This window comes from Vipera ursinii (genome assembly GCF_947247035.1).
Source record: "Vipera ursinii genome assembly, chromosome: 3".
In the NCBI taxonomy this organism is placed as follows: Eukaryota; Metazoa; Chordata; class Lepidosauria; order Squamata; family Viperidae; genus Vipera; species Vipera ursinii.
In genome coordinates this window covers 56,880,453-56,904,369 of record NC_139516.1, presented here as the reverse complement: position 1 = coordinate 56,904,369, position 23,917 = coordinate 56,880,453, and the positions used below count along the sequence as shown (strand labels likewise).

At 40.0% G+C, this 23,917-nt stretch overlaps 1 protein-coding gene across 3 annotated transcripts in view; it reads left to right on the top strand.

The window, feature by feature from the left end:
- Window positions 1–23,917, top strand: part of EIF2B3 (eukaryotic translation initiation factor 2B subunit gamma) — a 99,279-nt gene that overhangs the window by 59,296 nt on the left and 16,066 nt on the right. For 2 of the 3 annotated variants that reach the window (XM_083358459.1, XM_083358460.1), the window contains 4 exons: window positions 2,598–2,725; window positions 3,969–4,159; window positions 9,630–9,707; window positions 10,850–10,998. In XM_083358459.1, the coding sequence (XP_083214585.1) occupies window positions 2,598–2,725; window positions 3,969–4,159; window positions 9,630–9,707; window positions 10,850–10,998 (546 nt within the window). Of the gene's footprint in view, window positions 1–2,597; window positions 2,726–3,968; window positions 4,160–9,629; window positions 9,708–10,849; window positions 10,999–12,357; window positions 12,406–23,917 lie in introns of all 3 variants that reach the window. The other variant, XR_014491985.1, reaches the window with a different exon arrangement.

Sequence of the window (23,917 nt, the reverse complement as noted above, 5' to 3'; positions counted from 1 at the left end):
GGAAAAAGCCAGTCCCCATATTGTTGCCATTGAAATTCAGTAGAGGTGTCTATGCAGTCACCAGAAGTCATGTTCAGCTCTTCCTATTTTTTTCCTATGTATAATAAACAATTGCAAAAAGATTTGAACCTAAGCAGCAGTTTAAACTTGGTCCTCTTGTGCCATAAAATTTCACAGCCGAATGACACAAAGGCAGGCATGCTGTGTTAAACTTACAGTCACAGTGGTTATAATTTGAGTAATGCACATGGAATTACTTATAATATCCTGGTCTGCCTGACTACTTTAACATTTCTTTTCGCTTGTCATTTAAAAGTATAGTTCAGGAGCTGGGAGAGGAAAATGATGTGATTGCAATCAGATTTTTTTGCTTAACTTTTCCGTTAGTACCAATAACCTTACTTCTCTATCTCAGAAACTCTGTACATTTTAAAGGAATAAATTGATCAAGCAGAGTTTTTTTTGTTTGCAAACTCAGAAGGTGGTCACCAAAGCCATATTATATGAGATCAACCCAAACTTTGACTTAAGGAGTCAAAGAGGCAGATGATACTAACAAGAGGCTGCATTAACTCTTTTTCAGTTCTCTTCCCATTTCCTTGAAGAGACAAGCAAGGGGAGTATATAGTAGGGGAATTTTCCCTGCTTTTGCATTGAGATTGTAATGTTGGCTAGAATATAAATATCATTTCCCTAATGCCCTTGTTCTCAGCATTGTTTTTATTCTTTAAAGTGAATTGACTTTTCTTTATAGCAGTCAGGATGGGAAGAAAGGAATGGTAACTGGTTTTTCTAACTCGGGATATTAGAGAGCGGGGGAAAATAACTTGTTTTATTACAGTATTTGAATTCACTATATACCTATAGGATTCACAATTAACTTTTCTTTTCACCTCTTTTTCTTCTATTTAAAAAAATATGTTTTACGTTTCCCCTGACCACTACCATTACATTTTTACTATTGTGTCTCATTTTCTGAAATACAGCAGAATTAAATCTATAAGATATTTTTAAATAATTGACTAGAATTTCTTTCTCTGTTAAAATTGCTAGAGTCCTTCACTTACAACTGGTCACTTAACCATTCAAAGTTACAGCAGATTCTCCAAAAGCTACTTACAACATAGTCTTGAAGTTGTGGCAGCCGCAACGTGTCTGCAGTTGTTTGCCCTTACAACCGATTGCAGGGACTCTGCAGCACCCCCCTGCCCATTCACCCCCTTCATTCCCCACACTGGGTTTCTGCAGCACCTTAGACATTCTTCCCACTCCACTGGCCCCTACCCACACCTTCCTCCTCGCTTACCTTTTGTAGATTTCTACAGCTCAGGAGGTCAGGTTAAGGAAGGAGAACAGACTGCTCCATTGATGGACCTCATGGTGCAATTCTGGAAGTGGTCAACATTTTTCAAGTGATCACAGTGAATTGTAGCCGCTAGGATGATGGCTGCTTCCGGGAATATGCCATGCAGCCCAGCAATGAAGCACTTTGCTTTGCTAATGTGAGCTCCACAACATTTCAGAGTGTTCCAGTGTAATAACGTCACCAAGTATTGAGCTTGACTCAAAGTAGATTTTATGCTTTTTTCCTGCTAGGAAATAATATTAGCATGTGTTTCAAATACTTTGCAGGTTGAAGAGATTGCAGTGATATCTTGTTGCAGCAAGAATTATGTTGTGGCACCTTAACTAATTTATAATGCCTGTTTTTTTTTGTGTGTGCCTCATCGTAGTCCATTTTATCAGATGCCCAAAGTATTTTTCAGGGCTCTGCTCAGGCATCAGATGGACAGATACAATCAGCCCATTCAGTGCTCCTGCAAAGGGTCACCAGGATATTTAATAGGAGAGGACATATAAATGAGCATTTACGGGCTTCCCACCTGTGGAACAGCTGCACCCAACAACACAGCACCTAAGCAGTTTGATACATTTCATTCCAGTTTGGTCAGTTTTACCCACCTCCCTTCGCCTGCATTACTGGGCCATTCAAAATCATTTAAAAGGATCCATAAATAATCCAAATAGCCAATGTCAATGACAGCTCCATTTTGTAGTGAAATCAGCTGGTTGGATTGCATTCGATTGGCTGCAAAAAAAGGGAGCTGAGAATGTGTCAAGCCACCATTCCCCTTAAATGGACTGTGACCATTATGCTGTTGCTGCTGAAAGGCGGGGGTGGGGGTGGGGGGCAAGAATTCCCGGCAAAGAGAAAATGGACCACTCACAAGTTCTGCTCAGTTTCAGGGCTATAAAAAGGGAGAACTGGTTTTGCCATGCTGGATACATTGCAGCTCAGTCAGAAATAAATCACCTGAGATGCAAACACAAACTGCAGCTGGGAAACAATTTGAGAGCTGGTCTGGGAGGGATACCAGGAGGACCAATATTATAGTTTAGTTACAAACTTCGTCTAATGGTCTTAATAGTCTAATGTTTTGACTACTCTTGAAGTGTTCTGCTCTCGTTTAGAATCTAGATTGCACCAACAGCTACTTGAACATCAGACACAAGGAAGAAACCCTTTCTCCCCCCTCCCTAAGGAACTTGTAAATAATATATTTACGTTTTAGTGCTATTTTTTTTAATTTCCCTAGGACTTTTACTTCAATCAGAAGTGAACTGATCCCGTACTTGGTTAGAAAGCAGTTTTCCTTGCCTGCACAGTTTCAACAGGACCCAAAGTACAAAGAACAGGGCCAAAAGAAAAAGGACCAGAAAACAGGTTAGTCCAAAAAAAAAACAAAAAAACCATGCAGGAGACAATGAATGTCACTCGGGAAATATGACTCCAATATAGGGAAAGCAGTTATCTCCCGGTTCATAAACTCTTTTTAGCCTGCTTCTTGACAAATAAAACAGCTTGTCTCAATTAAAAATCTGGTAAAATGTTGGTAGTGTGATCCATATAGAAATAAACATGGAAGAGATTGTTGCCATCAGGGTTATTTATTTTATTTATTTATTTATTTTAATTCCATTTATATCCCGCCCTTCTCCGAAGACTCAGGGCGGCTTACAAGCTTAGCAGTAGCCTTCATTCTATGTATATGCCTGCTTATTAGGGCTTTCACACACACACCCCCAAGCGGCATTATTACAAAGTCAGCTTATTGCCCCCAACAATCTGGGTCCTCATTTTACCTACCTCGGAAGGATGGAAGGCTGAGTCAACCTTGAGCCTGGTGGGACGCGAACCTGCACTAATTGCAGGCAGCTGGTGTTACTTAAGGAGGCATTAGCCCACTGCTCCACCAAGGTTGAAAAAGATAAGGAACAACATAGTAAAAGGTGAAAGGAAAAATAATGAGGGTGATCAGTTCGATTATGCCAGATGTGAGTGTTCTGTATTATATCCAAACTGGGAAGTTATCATTTGTTATAATAAGGCACTCGGCTTGTTTAACAGATCAGTTTAAACAAACATTGGGTTCCTGAATTTGGCTGAAAGAGGGAGTTTGGGTCTGTTTTAAAGAAAGAAACTCTTGTCATTTGGCAGCCATATAAGAGATAGGAACTTATGGGGCCTTGTTCATATATTACAAAAGTACAGTATTCTCTTATAATTGAAGCAGAAATTAGTCTTATTTCTGGGAGGAAAAAGCAAAGCATTTTCTTTTGGCTGGTACTTCGATTCTTTGTTTCTTTGGTCTCAGTTAAAACAGGGATCTTTTGGGTGTTAGCGAGCAATTTCTTCCAGAAGCAGCTCTTTTTCTAGCCGGTGGATGAGGCCACACTGTTTTTTTTTCATTGCCCTGATATTTTACCTATAGGCCAACAATCCCAGGGACCATTGTTCTTCTGGGCAGTGGCAAATATTGACATAATGTCACTTGTGAAGAGTAAATTCAGCTACTCTGTGCCCACCCATTCATTCTGTGCATAGAAAGAAATGTAAATAGGCCATATATAATGCTTACTTTGATTCCATTTAAAATGTTTATGATTTATATTTTTGTATTCCACAGACATTTATAACTTTATGAAGGGTGATAGCTGGTTGGAACTGGGTACAGACAAAATGTGTTGGAACAATTGCAGAGGAGATGTAAAAGAGGCATTCCATGGAGGGAAAATTCGTTGCTATGTACACATCATGAGAGACGGACTATGTTACCGAGTGAACACTCTTGGACTATATATTGAAGCAAATAGGCAGGTAAGATAGAAAAAGAAAGTTTTTAACTCAGGACTGGTACTTGTGTAATTATGACAATTAAGAGAGGGATAGAATGGGGAGATTAGATTGAAATATCTTTATCTTGGTTACATTATGAAGGGGGAAATGACTGAATGACCCAAGTATATTTGTTCATATATTTACAGTACTTGCACCCCCATCTTTCTGGTCAGAAATCATTCACAGTGACTTACAACATTTTTTAAAAAATAGAGTGACAACAAATTAATAGTATGTTCCAAAGCTTGGGAATGATGTAAGTGAAGATCCTCCCTTGCGTGTCAAATAAGTAAACTTCTGACACTGGAGATATCTTCACAAGGGCCTCTCCTGCAGTGCTTCATGGCCAGACAGACCCATAATTATTATTTATTTATTTATTATTTATTTATTAATTTAATTTGTATACCGCCCTTCTCCCGAAGGACTCAGGGCGGTGAACAGGGCAATACATACCGTATATACTTGAGTATAAGCCGAATTTTTCAGCCCACTTTTTGGGCTGAAAAATTCCACTTCGGCTTATACTCCAGTCAACAAAAAAAACTTACCGAGGACTTGTGCGCGGCCGAGGCTTTGGTGCTTCCGGGATTGCGCGCACCTCTCCCAAGCAGCCGCCGTCCGGAGACCTGCCGAAGTTTGGGGATTGCGCGCACCTCCCCAAACCTCCCCAAACGTCGGCAGGTCTCCGGATCTCCGTGCCTTGCCTGCCTGCTTCTTTCCGCTGTGGAAAGAAGCAGGCAGGCAGGTCACGGAGATCCGGAGACCTGCTGACGTTTGGGGAGGTTTGGGCACCTCCCCAAACCTCCCCAAACGTCGGCAGGTCTCCGGATCTCCGTGCCTTGCCTGCCTGCTTCTTTCCGCAGCGGAAAGAAGCAGGCAGGCAAGGCACGGAGATCCCGAGACCTGCCGACGTTTGGGGAGGTTTGGGGAGGAGATCCGGAGACCTGCTGACGTTTGGAGAGGTTTGGGCACCTCCCCAAACCTCCCCAAACGTCGGCAGGTCTCCGGATCTCCGTGCCTTGCCTGCCTGCTTCTTTCTGCAGCGGAAAGAAGCAGGCAGGCAAGGCACGGAGATCCCGAGACCTGCCGACGTTTGGGGAGGTTTGGGGAGGAGATCCGGAGACCTGCTGACGTTTGGGGAGTTTTGGGCACCTCCCCAAACCTCCCCAAACGTCGGCAGGTCTCCGGATCTCCGTGCCTTGCCTACCTGCTTCTTTCCGCAGCGGAAAGAAGCAGGCAGGCAAGGCACGGAGATCCCGAGACCTGCCGACGTTTGGGGAGGTTTGGGGAGGAGATCCGGAGACCTGCTGACGTTTGGGGAGGTTTGGGCACCTCCCCAAACCTCCCCAAACGTCGGCAGGTCTACGGATCTCCGTGCCTTGCCTGCCTGCTTCTTTCCGCAGCGGAAAGAAGCAGGCAGGCAAGGCACGGAGATCCCGAGACCTGCCGACGTTTGGGGAGGTTTGGGGAGGAGATCCGGAGACCTGCTGACGTTTGGGGAGGTTTGGGCACCTCCCCAAACCTCCCCAAACGTCGGCAGGTCTCCGGATCTCCGTGCCTTGCCTGCCTGCTTCTTTCCGCTGCGGAACGAAGCAGCCTGAACGAAGCAGGCTGCTTCTTTCCGCTGCGGAAAGAAGCAGCCTTCTTTCCGCAGCGGAACGAAGCAGCCTGCCTGCTTCTTTCCGCTGCGGAACGAAGCAGCCTGCCTGCTTCTTTCCGCTGCGGAACGAAGCAGCCTGAACGAAGCAGGCTGCTTCTTTCCGCTGCGGAACGAAGCAGCCTGCCTGCTTCTTTCTGCTGCGGAACGAAGCAGCCGGCGGCGGAGGCTTGCAGAACGGCGGATCGGCTTATACTCAAGTCACCAACTTTTTCCAGTTTTTGGGGGTGAAATTGGGGGTCTCGGCTTATACTCGAGTCGGCTTATACTCAAGTATATACGGTATTAAAAAAACAAGATACAAAAATTAAAAACGATTAAACAACAATTTTTTTTTATTACATTTATATCCCGCCCTTCTCCGAAGACTCAGGGCGGCTTACAAGCTTAGCAGTACCCTTCATTCTATGTATATGCCTGCTTGTTAGGGCTTTCACACACACCCCAAGCGGCATTATTACAAAGTCAGCTTATTGCCCCCAACAATCTGGGTCCTCATTTTACCTACCTCGGAAGGATGGAAGGCTGAGTCAACCTTGAGCCTGGTGGGATGCGAACCTGCACTAATTGCAGGCAGCTGGTGTTACTTAAGGAGGCATTAGCCCACTGCTCCACCAAGGCAATATATGTAAGTCACTATGCCCATGAATAAGTTAGAACACATTAAAAAGGTTAAAACAAATTTATGAAACCCAACCCCATCCCATCAGGCCAGGCCAGCTTGTTCAAAAAGGTAGGTTTTGAGATCGCGCTGGAAGGAGCGGAAGTCAGGCGCCATCCGGAGCTCGACCGGAAGATGGTTCCATAAATCCGGCGTGCCCACAGAGAACGCCCTCCCCCTGGGGGCCACCAGTTGACATTCTTTGACCGGTGGCACCCTGAGGAGGCCCTCTCTGTGGGAGCGTACTGGGCGGAGGGAAGCCTCATCTAAAAAAGTCCAGGCCTTGACTTATTTAAAGATCAAGGGGTCCCTGCACCAGTTGCTCACGTGAGCTTCTGGACACTTGGTGCCCATTACCTTGTGCCTTGACACTTTTCAAGGATAACACAGGCATAGATATCAGATCTGATTGCTGAGGGACAGTTGTAGTTGGTACACTAATTGTGCTTCCTATTCACTATAACTGTCATCTAGGAAAATAGTAACAGCTGAGGAATATTTCCAAACTGTGGACTTGGTCTTTCGGGAGGAGTGAAACCTCATCCACAATAGACTGAATCAGAGTCATAAAAGCCTTTAATTATTCATCAATAGCATGTATATATTTTCTGGATTTATCCCTTATCAAGTCTATTATGAAAGTTAAGCCATTTTCTAGGAGTGACCACACTCTCATGGCATGTTTGTATGAACTGACTTTAAGGCACATTTAATAATAAGTCAAAACTTATTTTGTCCTATGAGAGGTGAGCTATTTTGGAGTCTGTAATATGGAATAGTAGATAGAAGATCTCATTTTGTAGAAAGAAAGAAAAATGCACAATCGCTATATTTTAATTTCAAGGGTTTAAAAGAAGGAAAGAAGATTGGTGCAGTTTGACATTCTTAGAAGGTGCAAGAATGAATTGAAGAACAAACTCTAGTTGTCTGTCTAAATATGTTATTCATTTGGAGTCAGTACTCCAAATATTCCCTCCCCATGTGATAATTCCAATATATATATATACTGTATTTTTGTACAAAACATTCAGTGATCAGAGACAAATTTTCTTCAATAGTATCTTTTCTGGAATGGCAATATAAGGCAAACTATCAATCCTTCAGAGAATTTTCACATTTTAAAGAGAATTCTAATAGTCTTATGCTTTTTGTTTTGCTTAAGCTGTTGTGGGTTCCCAATATTCCATAATTTTTGATTTGTGGATATTTTATTTTCTGCTTCACACTTCCCTTACTCTTTTAATATGTGAAAATTTATTCATCTATTCTAGCTGTTTGTCAGCTAGCTTAAGCAACTGGATTCCACTGAAAGCCTATCCAAGTCAGGAATGTATTCAGAAAGTCCATTCAGTGAAGTTTATATGCAGCATGATTATTCTGCTGCCTCCTTTATGTCTTCTAGCTTGAGAGTAAGGTCGCTCTGCCTAGTCTGAGTGTCCCGTTGTTTCTACACACGGAAAGGAGAAGGGACGGATTGTAGTGTCATCATATACAGCCATGTTGTGCAACAGATGCTTGCACAAATATGGAAGCGTGAGCACAGTCTATATTTTTTTGTTCGTAACCCATGAAGCAGCTGCTGATGCATTAGAACTAGCAGCAGGAACAGAACAGCACTTCAGTCCCCTGTTTTTCTACTTAGGAAATATTTCACTTCTTTCAGTTGACCTCTTCAGTCTGCTGCTCCCTTTGTGTGGGCAGGTGGCAGCAGGAGGGAGTAGTATTTGGGAATAAGAAGTAGATTACTTCACCCAAAAAAAAGCACCCTAAAGTTAAACTAAACTTCCCCTCGGCTCCGGCGCTCCCTGACCATTCTGTTGTGCCACTGCTTGTCTCACTAGTTGCTTCCCATATAACAGCATATTTAATTTTTTTTATTATACGTAAAGGTAGGAAGTGGGGGGGAGAGAGAGACGGGCAACATGATAACTTTATTGTCACTTTGAATGTACACCAATTGGCATACATCAAAATGAAATTTCGTTGCATACAGCTCTCAAAGGGTCACCACCTCCGATATATACTCCTTGTTCGGGGCCCGCTCAAATTTCACATTGTCCATTTTAGTCTCTAGGGAGTGAACGATGGCAAACAGGACAGATGGAAATGGGGCTCCATGTGGATTAGCCCTCAGGTTAGCTTGTATTCTGACAACCTGGCCTTCTTTCCTTTTTCTGATCCTGACTCTTCCACCTTTTTCTTAAAGAGGCCTTGCTTCTTTTCGCCCCTGGAGCACGCTGCTGCCGCCGCCACCAACTCCTCCAAAAGCCTCTCTCTCTTCCTCTGGGCCTGCTGACAGCCTCATCCAGTTCCTTCGCTCCATAAGCTCCAGGTCCTCTCCTCCTCTGCCTCCTCTGGAAACAGCCCTGATTTGCAATACAATCCATCACTGGGCCAGCAGTCAGATCTTGCTGCTGGTAGAACAAATTCAAACAGCGCCAACGACTTTTAACGGTCTCACCAACAGTTCCAAAACAACTAGAAACTCGCCATGCCAGCAAAGATTGTCGGCCGTAATGTCGTATGTTACCTTAGTTCCACCATGTTGCTCAAACACATTAAAATCTTCCTGTTCATGTGGCCTATAACCCTTACTATCCCTCCCAAAACTATTGGCCTTCAAGAGCCAATGCAGCCGCAGCCATTCCAGGCGCCGCCATCTTAGAGAGACGCTTTCAAGCATGTATATTTTATGTTCTAAACAGAAATAACCTTACATAAATTCACAGCGCATATTACCCTTAAAAGAACAATTTAAGCCAGTTAACAATAAAAAGAGATGAATGAGCATATACGCCAGTATAGGCAATATAATTTTTAAATACTTCTTCTAGTGCAGACATGTCAAACGCGCGACGTCACATGATGTGCAACGTATCAGGATGGTTTTGCCATTGCCAAGCAATGTTCAAACTTCGACTAAAAATATGAAATAGCTTGTGTACCCTTAACTTCCTATATAGTCTCCTGAAGCCTGCTACCTGTTTAGAAAATTAAAATCATCATGCGTCCTTTTTAGTCACTTGAAGATAATAATTTTAATTAAGTAAACTGAGGGTAATGTTTATATTATAAAGAGGAGTGTATCTGGGGGCCATTAATGTATGATTTCAAAATTTTTCTTTCAGGTTCCCAAAATGCTGCCTTCACTTTGTCCTGAAGAACCTCTGGTTCATAGTTCTGCATCGATTATTGATAAGTGCATGGTGAGTAGCAAGAAGAGGATAATGGGAAGGTAGAGGTAAATAAATATGGATGAGTCTGTGCAATTTGTTTTCCTGGTTCTTGATGTTGTTTCCTGGTAAATATTGTTCTAACGAAAGCTCTTTCAAGCTGTACTCAGACAATCATACCTTTGTATTTTAGCCATTTCTCTGCACATCTGCATGTACAGATAAGTGTATTGTTTTGTCTTGTTTTCTGAAGTAGGAAGCAGTGGTTTCAGCTTCAGAACAGCTAGCATCTTATACCAATGTCAATCAGTAGGTTAAGATTCTGAGTTTTAGAGCAGCTAAGAAAGAAAACCTTAGTTTAGGCAAAACTAAGTAGGACAGATGCTAACAAACTTTCTGTTGCTATGTGGATGATACTCTTTTGTGAATAAAGCAGAGGCAGTTGCACAGGAAACCTCAAGGCCCATAAAAAATGTATGCACTGCATTCAGACTTGCTGAGAAAGAGAATGGGTCTGGGTACGAGCACAAGGCAGGTAGAACTGTGTGAAATGACCACCTTCCAATTTGATCAGGTCAGTTTTTCTCACATGGCAGAAACAAAATTCCTGTCCCCTTGTTCGTGTGTTTGTGTAGGTCATGCTTCTCTTAGAACTCTCCTAGATAGTTAAACAAGACTTATTACGTATGCTTGACCTGCTGGGTTGGTATTGCTAAAGTGCACTGTTTTTTTGTTAATTAGAAAAAAATAGCATTTATATCTGTCTAGGTCTGGGTTTGCTGACTACCTGCAATGGACTATCGTATGTATTTATAATGTATACTATTTATTCCAGTAGACTGGAAACAGTTAACTTCAGAGAAAGTGCCAGATGACAGAATTATCTCTTTTTATGTTCTTGAAAAGTGCAGTCAAAAAAATCTTAAATCACCAGAACATCAATTTAGTATCTATGGAACATATTCAAACATTCTCCAGTTCTTTTTTACTAATCCATTTAGAGTGTTATGTATTCTCCAATATACAGCAGAAAAAATAGACCCTTTTCCCGTGAAAAAAGAAAAGGATTTTTGAGGCTTCATTAAAGCTTATTTGGGTCTGTTCAATCTGTTAATTGGCAGCTATCAGCAACTCAAGGAGAAGATATTGTTCAGTTTCTTTCTCTTCCTCCGCAGGTTGGATCTGACAGCATTGTAGGTGCATCTTCTCAAATAGGCGAAAAGACTTCAGTAAAGCATTCTGTCATTGGTACTTCATGTTTGATCAAAGATAAAGTTAAAATTACCAACTGCATCATCATGAATTCTGTCAGAATTGAAGAAGGGTAGGTGGCCTTTAAAAAAAAATTCTGTGGTTTTTATATAGAGAATTGTAGCTTTAACTACATGAATTACATGTAGCATGAACTAATTATGGAATATCCAAAGCATACCCTGTTTGGCTGGATGCCACTTCTTTATTTCCAGGAGAGAAAACAGAATTATGAATGAGAATAGAGGCATCCACAAGAGGGCCACAAGAGGGTACAAACCAACATTGTATCATTGTGATGCAAGCTGTACCTCTTTTGTACATGTACTGTACCATGATTGTGCAATTCTCTTTTTTTATCAATTTGATGAAAGCCTTCATTCCTGCAAGGTGCCTCTGAGAAATATTAAAACGTCCTGATATACATAGTCAGTTAAAGTAGTGTTTAAAAGATCACCATTGGCATATAATATGGGAAGCTAAAAACAAGAGTAATGCCATGCTTTTTAAATATGATTCAGAGAACATTCAGAAAATTACAAGTAGAATAGCTCTATTTTGGATAAATTGGTGGGAAGATGATACATGAAAGTAAAATAGCTTGAAGAAGTTTCAGTATCTTCAAATAATGAAGAAATGCTAAATGAATTCTACAGAAGTAAATTATGACCACAAACACTGTACATCAGTGCAACCTTTCTGGCTCCATGGACCAGCAACAGTGCCATCGGGGGAGGGGGGAAGGGGATGGTTTCCCTTGCACAAATGGAGCTTTCACACTCGTCCACTTGTGCACGCCACGGCCCGATACCAGGCCACAGCTGGGGGACACCCTGCTGTAGAGTAGTTTGATTGTATGTCACTTAGATAACATTGTTTGCTTGTCCTTTCAAGAAATGTTTTTCCTTCATCAAGCTCCTGAGCAGATACAGCAGTTTAATAGTAAAAAGATCCTCTTATAGATTGCAACTGTTTAAGAATAGGGAGCCAAAAGAGAAATAAATGAACATTAATCACAATTTTGAAATTATGTATACAAGGTGAAATAGCCTTTTTTCCCCTATTGAAATCAAATGATTTTACATGATTAAAATAAAAAGGGACGGTATTTTTGAATGGTAGATGCATATCAGAGTGGTACTTAACACAGATATGGTAGAAGCAAAAAAAAGCCCAGATTATTATTATTATTATTATTATTATTATTATTATTATTATTATTATTATTATTATTATTATTATTATTATTATTAAAAGACATATATATGTGAGATGTTGTGGGGATACTGTGATAGAGAAAAGCCTGCTGGATGGTTACATAATGATCGACTGAATGCACTCTGCATGGTTTTTCTTTTCACCGTTTTTAAAAATATTTTTAATTTATTTTGGTTGTATTTTTAATGAATTTTATCTGTTTGGATTGTTTTAGTACATATGCCATTCAGAGTCACTACCTGAGATGGATTGCTATATAAATGTGATAAGTACATTTATTTGTTTGTTTGTTTGTTTGTTTACGAGACTTTCCTTTGAAAGAGAACTGCCAGTGGTGTCAGGACCCACCCCAATCCACGTCTTAGGAAAATAAAAACTCTTGGAGTCAGTTCTAGTCCAAAAGGAATTTTTACTAGGACATGCTTGGTTGTGGAAATACAAGACAAGACTTGGTATTGCTTTACAAATTGAAACTTTATAAAGAGTTCCTGGTTCAACCCCCCTTCCCTCAACCCCATTTGGTCAGCCCCCCATCATTTTACTTCGTGTCATCCCTTTCATGTGAAAAAAGGGAACTTTGAATCTTTATGGTTATTGCCTTCTTCCACTACAGATTCAAATGGAGACACTGGCCAGATGCCTTCTTCTCTAACCCTCCCTTTTGTTCCCCCAGTTCAGAAGGTTTCCCTTGGTCTTTGAAATAACCTAAGGCAGGCTGAATCCACATGCGCTCCTCCTTCCTCGGGAGATGGCAGAATCCATGGGGGGGAATAATGTTTTAAACATACATTTATGAATGTGATATAAATGGATTCTGACAAGTGGTTAACTCTAGACTTGAGCTGACAATTGATTGACCAGGAAAAGTTTGGTTCTTTATTGAGACTCTTGTTCAAAAAGTAAATTCTCTATTATGGAAAAAAGCAGTTGCTGATATTATAATAACTTTCTAGAACTTTCCAAAACTATGGCGTGACTTATCTTGGATTAATTCTTATTGGAGCAGTGAAAAAAATGTAGTCGGTCAAACCATGGCAACCAGAAGACTCAGAGGGCTAAAGCAACTGCCCTATGAGGAAACAGTATTGTACTGGGAATGTTTAACTTAAAAGATTAATGACAGGGACATGTTGGAGAAAAATTATATTGTATGCAATATAGATCAAGTAGATGGGAAAAATACTGGTATTAATGCTGATTAACTTTACACAGTTATTTATTTTAACATATTTTATATGTGTTATTTCACATAGGAATTGCTCCCACAAACCTTATTTTGGCAAGGTTTTTCTCAATAGGTTGTCCTTTCTCAATAGGTTGTCCCATACTGTTCTTGTATTGGTTGAAAAAGTTAAATTATTATGTAAATGATGGCTGTTGTATAAGAGCTCCACCTCCCTTTGCAGGCAATTTCTTGTATCAGTGAATTAAAAACATTAAGCAATGAATTAAAAACAATTGCTCCTTGAAGTTGATTATCATAGTCACATGCTTGTATAATGTGAACAAAAAGCTTAGATTTCTGAAGCACATTGCAGTTACAAAACTAGGTTATAAGTGAATATAATATAATATATAATATATATAATTGTCACATTTAATTACCAGCATACTATAAATTAAATTCCCATACTATAAAGATAAAGGATAATTTCCACTTCATCTTCAGACAAGGCCGGTTCTGCTGTTGTAAAAAACAATAAATTATACTTCTGTTGAGATTCACCAAAGAGAGGAGTAGCTCTTTGGAAAGAATGAAGAATTGAGGAGATAAGAGTGTACACATTTAATTTTCTAAATAGAATTAGACAGTCTCTACTAAGAGAGAGAGTGAGAGAGATTTTCATGTGTCAGTGGCCCAATTAAAGCTTTTCTAAAATGGCCTATTGGGTATTAATATTTAAATAAATAACATTATAAAGAGCAATAAAGTATTCTTTATTTTCTCAAAGGGACGCGGTAGCTCAGTGAGTTAGGACGCTGAGCTTGTCGATCAGAAGGTCGACAGTTTGGCAGGTCGAATCCGAGTGCCGCGTAGCAGAGTGAGCACCTGTTACTCGTCCCAGCTTCTGCCAACCTAGCAGTTCGAAAGCACATAAAAATGCAAGTAGAAAAATAGGGACCGCTACGGTGGGAAGGTAACAGCGTTCCGTGCGCCTTTGGCGTCTAGTCATGCCGGCCACATGACCACGGAGACGTCCTCAGACAAGGGCTGGCTCTTCGGCTTTGAAACGGAGATGAGCACCGCCCCCTAGCGTCGGAAACGACTAGCACGCATGTGCGGGGGAACCTTTTACCTTATTTTCTCAACTTTTTAGTCTTAAGATTGAAAAGGTATTGGAGTTTGTAGATCCTTGCCTTATATCTACTTGACAGACTACAGAGATCTCCTGTGCTACTTTATGTTTTAGTTTTTAGATTTTACATTTTGTAATTATGTTTATTAGTTTTTGCTTTTAACTTTTGTTAACTATGACAAAATTCTCAAGGATCAATGCGAAATGGCCACATCAAAATGTATAGTTGGAAGAAATAATTCTATTAACCAAGCTGCAGGGGCCTTTTGATTGTCATCTAGGTGCCTCTGTTCACGCTGCACAGTAATTTCTGGATTCCTTCAATCTAGCAGAAAATGAGTCTTGGTTTCATTATTTTAGTAATAGTTTGGCAAGAACAGGATAATTTCTGTTCTCAGGCTGCTTAGCATGCAGTGAGTGATGGCATCTAGCACTGAAGGGAGAATTCTGACTATATATCTCCTGTCTATATTTGGCTCATTTCTGCTCCCTCTTGGGTCATATGTAACAAATTAAGGAGTATCAGTTACATCACATAGCCATCCTGGAAGTTGTCCCTCTTTGACTTTTTAAGGAAGCGGATGCTTTTTTATAACCAAAATTTCTGCACTCAAGTTGACTTTAGTACATATAGATGGTTCTTTTTCCTCTTCACTAATAAAAAGTTTTTTTTCTAATATTCTTAATTTTAAAAATAGTACTGCCTTTCACCTCATTCATTCATTCAATTTATATCTTACCCTTTCTTAGGAGTTCAGAGCAATGTGCCTAGCATCCCTCCTCCCATTTTCCTCACAATAATAACTATGCGTGATAGATTGGTCTAAAAGAGAGTGACTGGCCCAAAGCCATCCTATGAGCTTCAGGGGTTGGGTAGACTTTTTTGGTATCCCCATTCCTGGGGATACACCTTAACCACCATGCTACATTGGATGTCATTTATTTATGTCACTTACTAGAACCTGTTTCATGCTGGTATAAGGAAAAACTACTGTATAACCAGGTATAAGCTTTGCTGGCTCTCTAATCCAGGGGTCTCCAATCTCCGGTCTGTGGATTGGCACTGGTCCGCGGCATCCCGGAACCGGTCTGTGCAAACAAGTGAAGCCCCATCCACAGGATGCAGGCAGTATGCAAAACCACGCCCCCTCCGGTCCGCAAAAAACCCTCTTTCCACGGAACTCGTCCCTGGTGCCCAAAAGGTTGGGGACCTCTGCTCTAATCCATAGGTGGGTGGGCAGCATGTACTTGGCCTGTTTTTGTGACCTTCAGTGCTCCCCCAGATTGAGCTGCTGAAATACACCATCGATTTTTGGCAAAAAAAAATTTAAATAAAAGAATAGAAGTGTTATGCCTCTACAGGTTGCATATTAATTTTGAATAACTGCTTTAAAAAAACTAAATATTTTTCCCATTCTCCCTCCAGTAGCATTGTTGTTGTTGTTGTTGTTAGCTGCGAAGTCGTGTCCAACCCATCGTGACACAACTTCGCAGCATTACCACTGGAAATACCATAAAAAGCAGAGTTCTTGTTCTTTTTCTAATTTTCTCCATAACAATTGCTGTGACAGCATATTGGCAGTTTCCTGTGATGAATTCTACTTAATAATCAACCTGAATAAGTGAGATTCAATACATGTATGCTGATTCCCATGGAAAATATATGTAATCTCTGTATTAGTGCCTTGAGTATATATTTTTCTCTCCAAAGTGAGATGGGGAAAGAATAAAGATATTAATACCCTTAAGTCAAGACAATGTGGTTTTGGTTGTGAAATATTATCCCAAGTTTGTTGAACTTAAGTAATAAATTATAGCTTTTGTACATTTTATAAATAATGGCCTACCTCAAGTGGTAATTTTCTTGTAAGGTAGTCCCCAATTTTATATTTTGTTTGAGTTATAAAAAACCCAAACATCAATATTTTACCAGTTTTTGACAAGTAAATGAATATAGGGGAAACACCTCCAGGATTCTTAATTGACAGATTATCAGTATGCATTTTAACAAGTATCTGATGTGTTAATCATATGCTGAGTCAACTCCCTGAAAAGAGATTGTGTTACTATTTGCCAAGGTGCTATAATATTATCTTTTTAAAATCTTCACTTTAATGTAGTCAATTTGCTATACACAGCTTTTCACTAGAAGTGGCAATCCATTTCTCACAGCAGTGAGTTGGCTGGATGAATCTAATAGCATACATAGCACATCTGGGAAGTTAGCTGGCTGGATGACAAGCTTAAAGTAGCAGTGGATGTCAGAGTAAAACTGATGTCATTTGTAATAGAAACATGTTTGGCAAGATTGCTACTCTTCTTTATTTTGAGTATATACTCAGTTTTGTTCCCAGAAGCCATGAATTTAAACTTGTTAAGTTGCACAGAAAATGTTGCATCTGTGTCTGTGTGAATAGATAAAATCAACAAAATGCTTTCTGATCTAACTTTAATGGTAATATGGTAATCTCTCTAATATAATTTTCTCTCTAGCCCAGAGAATCCATATTGAACTCCAATTTATGGTATGTAGAATGTCTCAAAGATACACATACACACACACACACACACACACACAGAGAGAGAGAGAGAGAGAGAGAGAGAGAGAGAGAGAGAGAGAGAGAGAGAGAGAGAAGATAGAATATACCACCGGACTAGAGGCTATTATAAGAGGACACGTTTTATAATTGAGACAAACTTTCAACTTGTGTCATTCAGATATGTGTCATTCAGATATGTTGGACAGCCATATTGATTGGGAATTATGGCAATTGTTGTTCATTGCCAGTTCACAATACTGCTTGGTATATTGCCATTGCCATATTGTCTTGAACAACTCAAGAGCTTTTTAAAGAGCTTTGAAATTATTTTATAGGAAGTAATATTGGAATATATTAAATAAACATGTTTAAAGACAGGGAAGTCTTAAATGGCTTTAAGCCCTGGTCTCTATTAAAACAGAATTCAAAGAAAGGTTCTCAATTGGACTCATTTAGATCCACTACTAGGATTTGTGCAAGGTTTTTGTGAATAGGTGTGGAGATGGAAGACCAATATCAATAGACACTTTGATACCTGTATCAGAGGATCCTAGTGTCATAATCCATAGAAAAGGTCTTCTAGGTCAACTCTTCCAGTGAAAGAGTGGGAATCCTAACAGAAGTAACCAACCTGTTTTCAACTGTCATTTGTGTCTAGTAGTATCATATATATCAGTTACAAAAGCTACGAGTGGCGCAAAGAGCCATGGAAAGATACATGCTTGGTATTACAAGACAAGATAGAAAGACCTGCACATGGATTAGAGAACAAACAAAAGTATACAATGCCATCAAGAGAGTAAAAGAATTGAAATGGAAATGGCACATAGCAAGAAGAACTGATGGCAGGTGGGCCAAGGCAGTCATAGAATGGACCCCACTTGATAGAAAGCGTCCACAAAAGGGACCTAAAACAAGATGGATTGATGACATCAGCAAATATCGTGGGCCCAATTGTCAAAAGAAAGCTCAGGACCGTATAAGCTGGAAACATGCGGAAGAGGCCTTCATCCTGCAGTGGATAGACAGTGGCTAAAATGATGGTGATGATATCTGTTACTTTCCAGCCCCAAGTTTGGTTTGGACTAGAGTTGTCACATCACCTTCCACCATGGGAGGACTACTGTTGAATACCCAAGTGATTAGTGAGGTGAGAAACATTCACCCAAGGTTGGATGGCAATCCTGGATAATAATTGTGGATTTTGAAAGAAATGAAGAAGAATAACTACAAGATTTATATGAAAATTAACTGAGCTGACTTGCCAGATCTTTTATAGTCATTTAAGAACAGTAACATTTGGTCTCCTTGCTGCTTTCTGATGAACTTCAGATACAAGTTCAAAACCTTATTTCTTCATATTGCCTAGAGATGTTATTGCTGCTGAAATTATTATTGTGAATTGTTTTAGTGCACTGTTGCTGTCTTGTAATTTGTAAGCCATTTGGAACACAAATAGTATAGATATGTGGAATAAAAATTTAAAGAACATATTGCTGAACCTGTTAAATCTGGGCCCTTAAACAAGAGCTGCTGTTCTGCAGCTCATGCATAAGCCAAGTGAATTTGCCTTAGCAAATGGTATAGTCTTGTTCTTACTGCAAGATTATGAATGAGGGAGAGCATGTGTGTTTAGTTAAACCCTGCTGCCACCTACCACATGTCTCCAATTTAATGCTATTTTTTGTGAGAATATGGCCAAGTAAAAGAGAAGTTAAAAAGAAAGCAATAAAACTGGTTGAAAATTAATCATGGAGTGATTAGGTGGTTTTCTTAATAGTGCCTGATGTACAGAGCTAGGGACAAGCTGAACAAATTCTAATTAATCCCATGGAGGATTTGGGATTCATAGGCTGCAGCACAAAACTTTTCACTCACTGTCCATCTTATATAATGCATGCATTAGAGCAAACTTGTTCCAAAGTGATATTTATATACTGTACCGTCATAACACACTTTTTACAGGACATTCCCTCAGGAGAAAAGAGGCTTGCTTCCAACTTCATAGTTTGCAAAGCTGCAAATAATGTGACAGTCATGTGGAGATAATCAAATACATTACATTATACTCTTGGGATGGTATCTTCCTTTCACAGGACTTGCTGAGTGCCTCTCATATTAGCCATGCATGCCACATTTATCCCAGTGTGCAGGACCATGAGCACTAGATCCCATAAAAGAACAGATTCTCATAGTATAGGCAACGTGCACTAAGCCATGTGTCTCAGAATTAATATAAAGAGGAAGAATTAGAGGAAACAAACCAAGATACTAACTTTATCCTTACAGATCTCATATTAGCCACTCTGAAAACAGATATGGGATCGTATGAATATGGAGGTGTGTTCCATAATCTTTGTGGAAGTTGGTCGCTATTTAAAAAGGGCCCAAATACAGAAAATATTCTCCTTGTAAGATTTATATTTAAATCCAATAGCTCTTGCCAGAGACCAACAAAAAAAACAGCCAGCAAGATGCTTGCTTTGGCATTGGGCCTGGACAGCTATGCTTCTGGAGCTCCAGGATGAGTTCTGCACTGCATTATACTAATAGACAATGTCGCTCACTGACACCTTAAGTGTCCTTCGCCATTATGGAACACCCAAGTAAGCAGACCACCCAGAACCATGGCACGGTGCCCTGTGACCTAATGGAAATGCCCACTGAGTGAAATGTGTTGCTTTTTATGATACCATGTCTCCCTGTTATCCTACCAAGATACTAAATTCCAGCATGAAAAATTGAGTCATTTCTATTTATTACCCCTCTCACGGCTTCAAAGCAGTTCCTTATTGTGCCTAATATGTTTTAGAGAGAGAGAAAAACAGTGCAGAGGTGTTAATTCTTTTCCAGAGTAAACAGCGATAATGTCGGAAAAAAACAGAAGATAATAGTGACGGCTCTAGGACAGGTCAACCAAAAATCTATGAGTACCCGATCTCATATAAGATTTCCAAGCTGTCTCAGATCCCAGACATAGAAAAGACAACAGTTTCACGTAGAATGTTCAACCAGGAAGATTCAGTTTTACAGATCAGTCAACCCCACTTCTCTTTGCCTTTCCCAGGCAAGTGCTTTACCATATAGCCAACCGTAAGTGGAGCAGAATATGCTCCCTGCAAAGTGCAGCTTAAGAGTTGGTTGATACCCCGGATTAGCATTTAAATGCCCAGGTAGAATAGCAGATGTATTCTACCTCTTGATATCTGCAGACTGACTATAAGGCAAGGATTGATCATGCTGTGAATCAATGAGTCTTAAATAATTGGTATATAGCCTCTAACTATGGGCTGTCTTTGCATTGCTGCAATCTGTTTCTTGTTTGCGAACAGTGCATATTTCAGCCTCCCTGATTATTCTGACTCTTCCTAGGTGTTCATTTTTGTCCATTTCTGTTTTCTTGGACTAAAGAGAATGCAAAGCCACAGGGTTGTTGTTGTTTTTTGATACTCTCAGTATTTTAGGCAAAAGAGGCCCCTCCCCCCCCCTCGTTAACTTTGCTCAACACACTTGATTTATAGATAGATAGCAAGCTCCGAAAGTCAGCAGTCCTGGCACTCTGTAAATCAGCTTTTCTTATTTATAGTTTCAACAGGAAAAGGAATTATTTCCCAACTCTTTACATTTCTTTCCGAAGCAGTCGACCACCCTGTCCTTTGGTTTAAAGCTGTGTAACTTTACCACAAAAGAGTGGCGGGGAGGAGAGAATGCAGCCTGGAATTGCTCTGCTATAAAAACTCCAGATTGTGTGTTCTTGGACGTTGCCTTTAAAACAGCTTCCTTTAAGGCCACACAAGAGATGGCCTGTGTCTTTGGCTTCCTCCCACCCACCCACCCCCCAATCTCTGACCTCTTAGAAAAATAAATAAAAGATAAAGCAGGGTCTGGAATGCTGCAGAATGAGTATACATTTTACTCTCTGTTGTTTTCTGCTGGGATTAGTTGTTTACAATGAGAGGGAGGTGCAAGTTGCAGCCTTACTGAAATTAGAAGCATTTCAGAGTTATCTTGTTAGGTGGTCTCTGCTTTAAAGACTTAAATCTACTGCCTTCCCTTTTGTCTTCTTGGTCATCATTTCTCCATGTGCCCTCTGTTAAAGAGAAGCCAAACCCTCTTGGCTTTCATCACATCTAAATAATATGCTAGCTGTGCTTTTGCTACAAACCCCAAAGTAGGTTAAATTCTCTCTTATTAATGTAAAAGGTTATCGACTTTTAGCTCTGCTTTAAACAAATTTAAATAAACAAGCTTTTACATTCTTCAGAATTGAATTCATTGAACAAATAGTCTACAGGTTATATACATATATGTTAAGGTTACACCTCAATTGTGAATTAAAAAATCATAGAATCATAGGGTTGTAAGGGTCCTGGGAAGTCTTCCTATTCCAGCACCCTGTCCATTGCAGGTATTCTGATACCATCCTGGGCAAATAGTCATCCAATCTTTTCTGGGAAAACCTCCAGCGACAGAGCATCCACCACTTACGGAGCTTTAATAGCTCTCACAGCCAGGAAACTCATCCTTATTTCAACTCTCCCTGCAGAGCATCCTTTGATTGGTTCATGTTTTACCTTGGGTGCTGTGGAGAATAAATCCATCCTCTATGCGATGCTATTCCATCATATATGGAAGACTGCTATCATATCTCCCCTTAACTTTCTCTTCTTTAGGCTGAATGTAAAAAGGTAAAGGTAAAGGTTCCCCCGCACATGCGTGCTAGTCGTTTCCGACTCTAGGGGCCGGTGCTCATCTCCGTTTCAAAGCCGAAGAGCCAGCGCTTGTCCGAGGACGTCTCCGTGGTCATGTGGCCGGCATGACTAGACGCCAAAGGCGCACGGAACGCTGTTACCTTCCCACCGCAGTGGTCCCTATTTTTCTACTTGCATTTTTACGTGCTTTCGAACTGCTAGGTTGGCAGAAGCTGGGACGAGTAACAGGCGCTCACTCTGTTACGCGGCACTCGGGATTCGACCCGCCAAACTGCCGACCTTCTGATCGACAAGCTCAGCGTCCTAACCCACTGAGCCACCGCGTCCCTTTAGGCTGAATGTACCCACTTCCATTACCTATTCTTTGTAGAATTTAGTCTCCAAGTCCCTTACCACCTCCTATTCTTCTTTGAACTCTTTCTAATTCTTCAACATTTTTTCTTTTTGGGGTTGTAGTGGCTAGAACTGGATAGTGTATTTACGGGTGTGACATAGAGCAATGTTATCATTTCCTGTGAACTTGACCCCATAATTCTATTGATGCCAACTGCATTGGCTCTTTTGGCAGATACAGCACAGTATTTCATAAATGAATGCATGTTTTTGCACAACCCTTTATTTGTAGACATGCTTCAACAAAGTAAAGCAAATGAATGACATCCTTCAGCTTACAAGATGGAAGTTCCTTTCCCTCCCCTTCTTGTGTAGGTCTTTTATACCCACTCCCAAATCAAGACTATATTGCCCCCATTTTTAGGATCACATTGCTGGGTCCCTAGGAAGTGGACAGAGGGAAAAAAGGGTATTGTAAGGACATTTATCAGTCATGTAGATCAGTAGACACGGTTGAATTCAAGCCAGTATGTTGTAACGGTTAGAATCCTTCCACTAGATATACAAAAGATCACATTACATGTGACATCTGGAAGAATCAGAGATAAGTTCTGGAAAAAGTTGCACAACACTCTCAATAAATAAATTCCTGGGAAAATTTATTCTGTTAATTGGCATGGATGCTGGGAACAAGATGAGAGAGTCCAGGAAAAGCAAATGGATTATTTGGGCCATTCAGATATCCAAGAATGAATGAGTATGATAACTGGTGAGAATGTGCTTAAAAAGACAATTTATTTGTTTTGAATACATAGTTTAAGAGCTTATGTCAGTGCACACGCGAGAAAATTGAAAATGAATGCAAAAATGCAGATGAGAGGAAGATTTTCTATAGAGAAAGAGTTGCAAAGAATGTAAGGGAGAGCAAGGAATGGTCAATAGACACAGAAGAATGCAAAGAAATTTTGATGGAAATAATTGTTTTGGAGGTAGATGAAAAATAGCTAAAGTAGGAGCCCCAGCAGCATGAATAGAACAAAAAGCAATGACAATTTGAAATGAAACAAAAGTGAAAAATGCTGAAAGTGATATTTATGTATGGGAACTATAGGTACATGGCAAACAATGGAATGACTGAAAGGTAGCAATGAAAAAGGAGAAAAATTGAACATTAGTAGGGCTTTATGCTGGGCAGGGGAATGGAAATTTTTGTTTCTCATCAGGTAACATATAAGAAAAATGGCTTATGGCAAAAATGTTAAAAGAAGTTGATGAATTGTGGACCATGATAGACTAATAAAGATGGATGAAATGTTTGTCAGGAAGCAAAACTGGCTGCATTTAGGAATATCTCTGCCTGTTTTCTTATATGGAAGTGAGAATTGGGTATGTTAGAAGAAACATAAAAGTAAATTGTATGCGGTGGGAATAGAGCACATAAGAAACACAACAACAAAAGAAGACAAGCCAGGAATGAATGATAATGAATTGTTGTGGATTGAATACTAACACAAGTGATCTGTATGTAAGAAATATGTTGAGACAGCTTGGTCATATAGAAAGAATGATCAAATTTCCAAAAAAAGAATGAATGGATCAAGAAGAAAATACAGACAGATAAAATATGGAGAGAGATAGTGACTGGTATTGATATAAATGACATTTAGCAATATTTCTTTTTTCTAATCCTATGCATAATTTCCCTTCACTGCTATTTCTTGCTTGTTTTTTTGCATTTCGCATACTTTTGCTTATCCCAAAAGAGCATACTATAACATGTATAAAATGTACATTACGAATATTATCACTGTATTCCATTTGTAAAAGATCAAGTTAAACAGCTGTTTCTAGCATATTAATGTTAATAAAATTACCCAAACATTTAAGAAGGC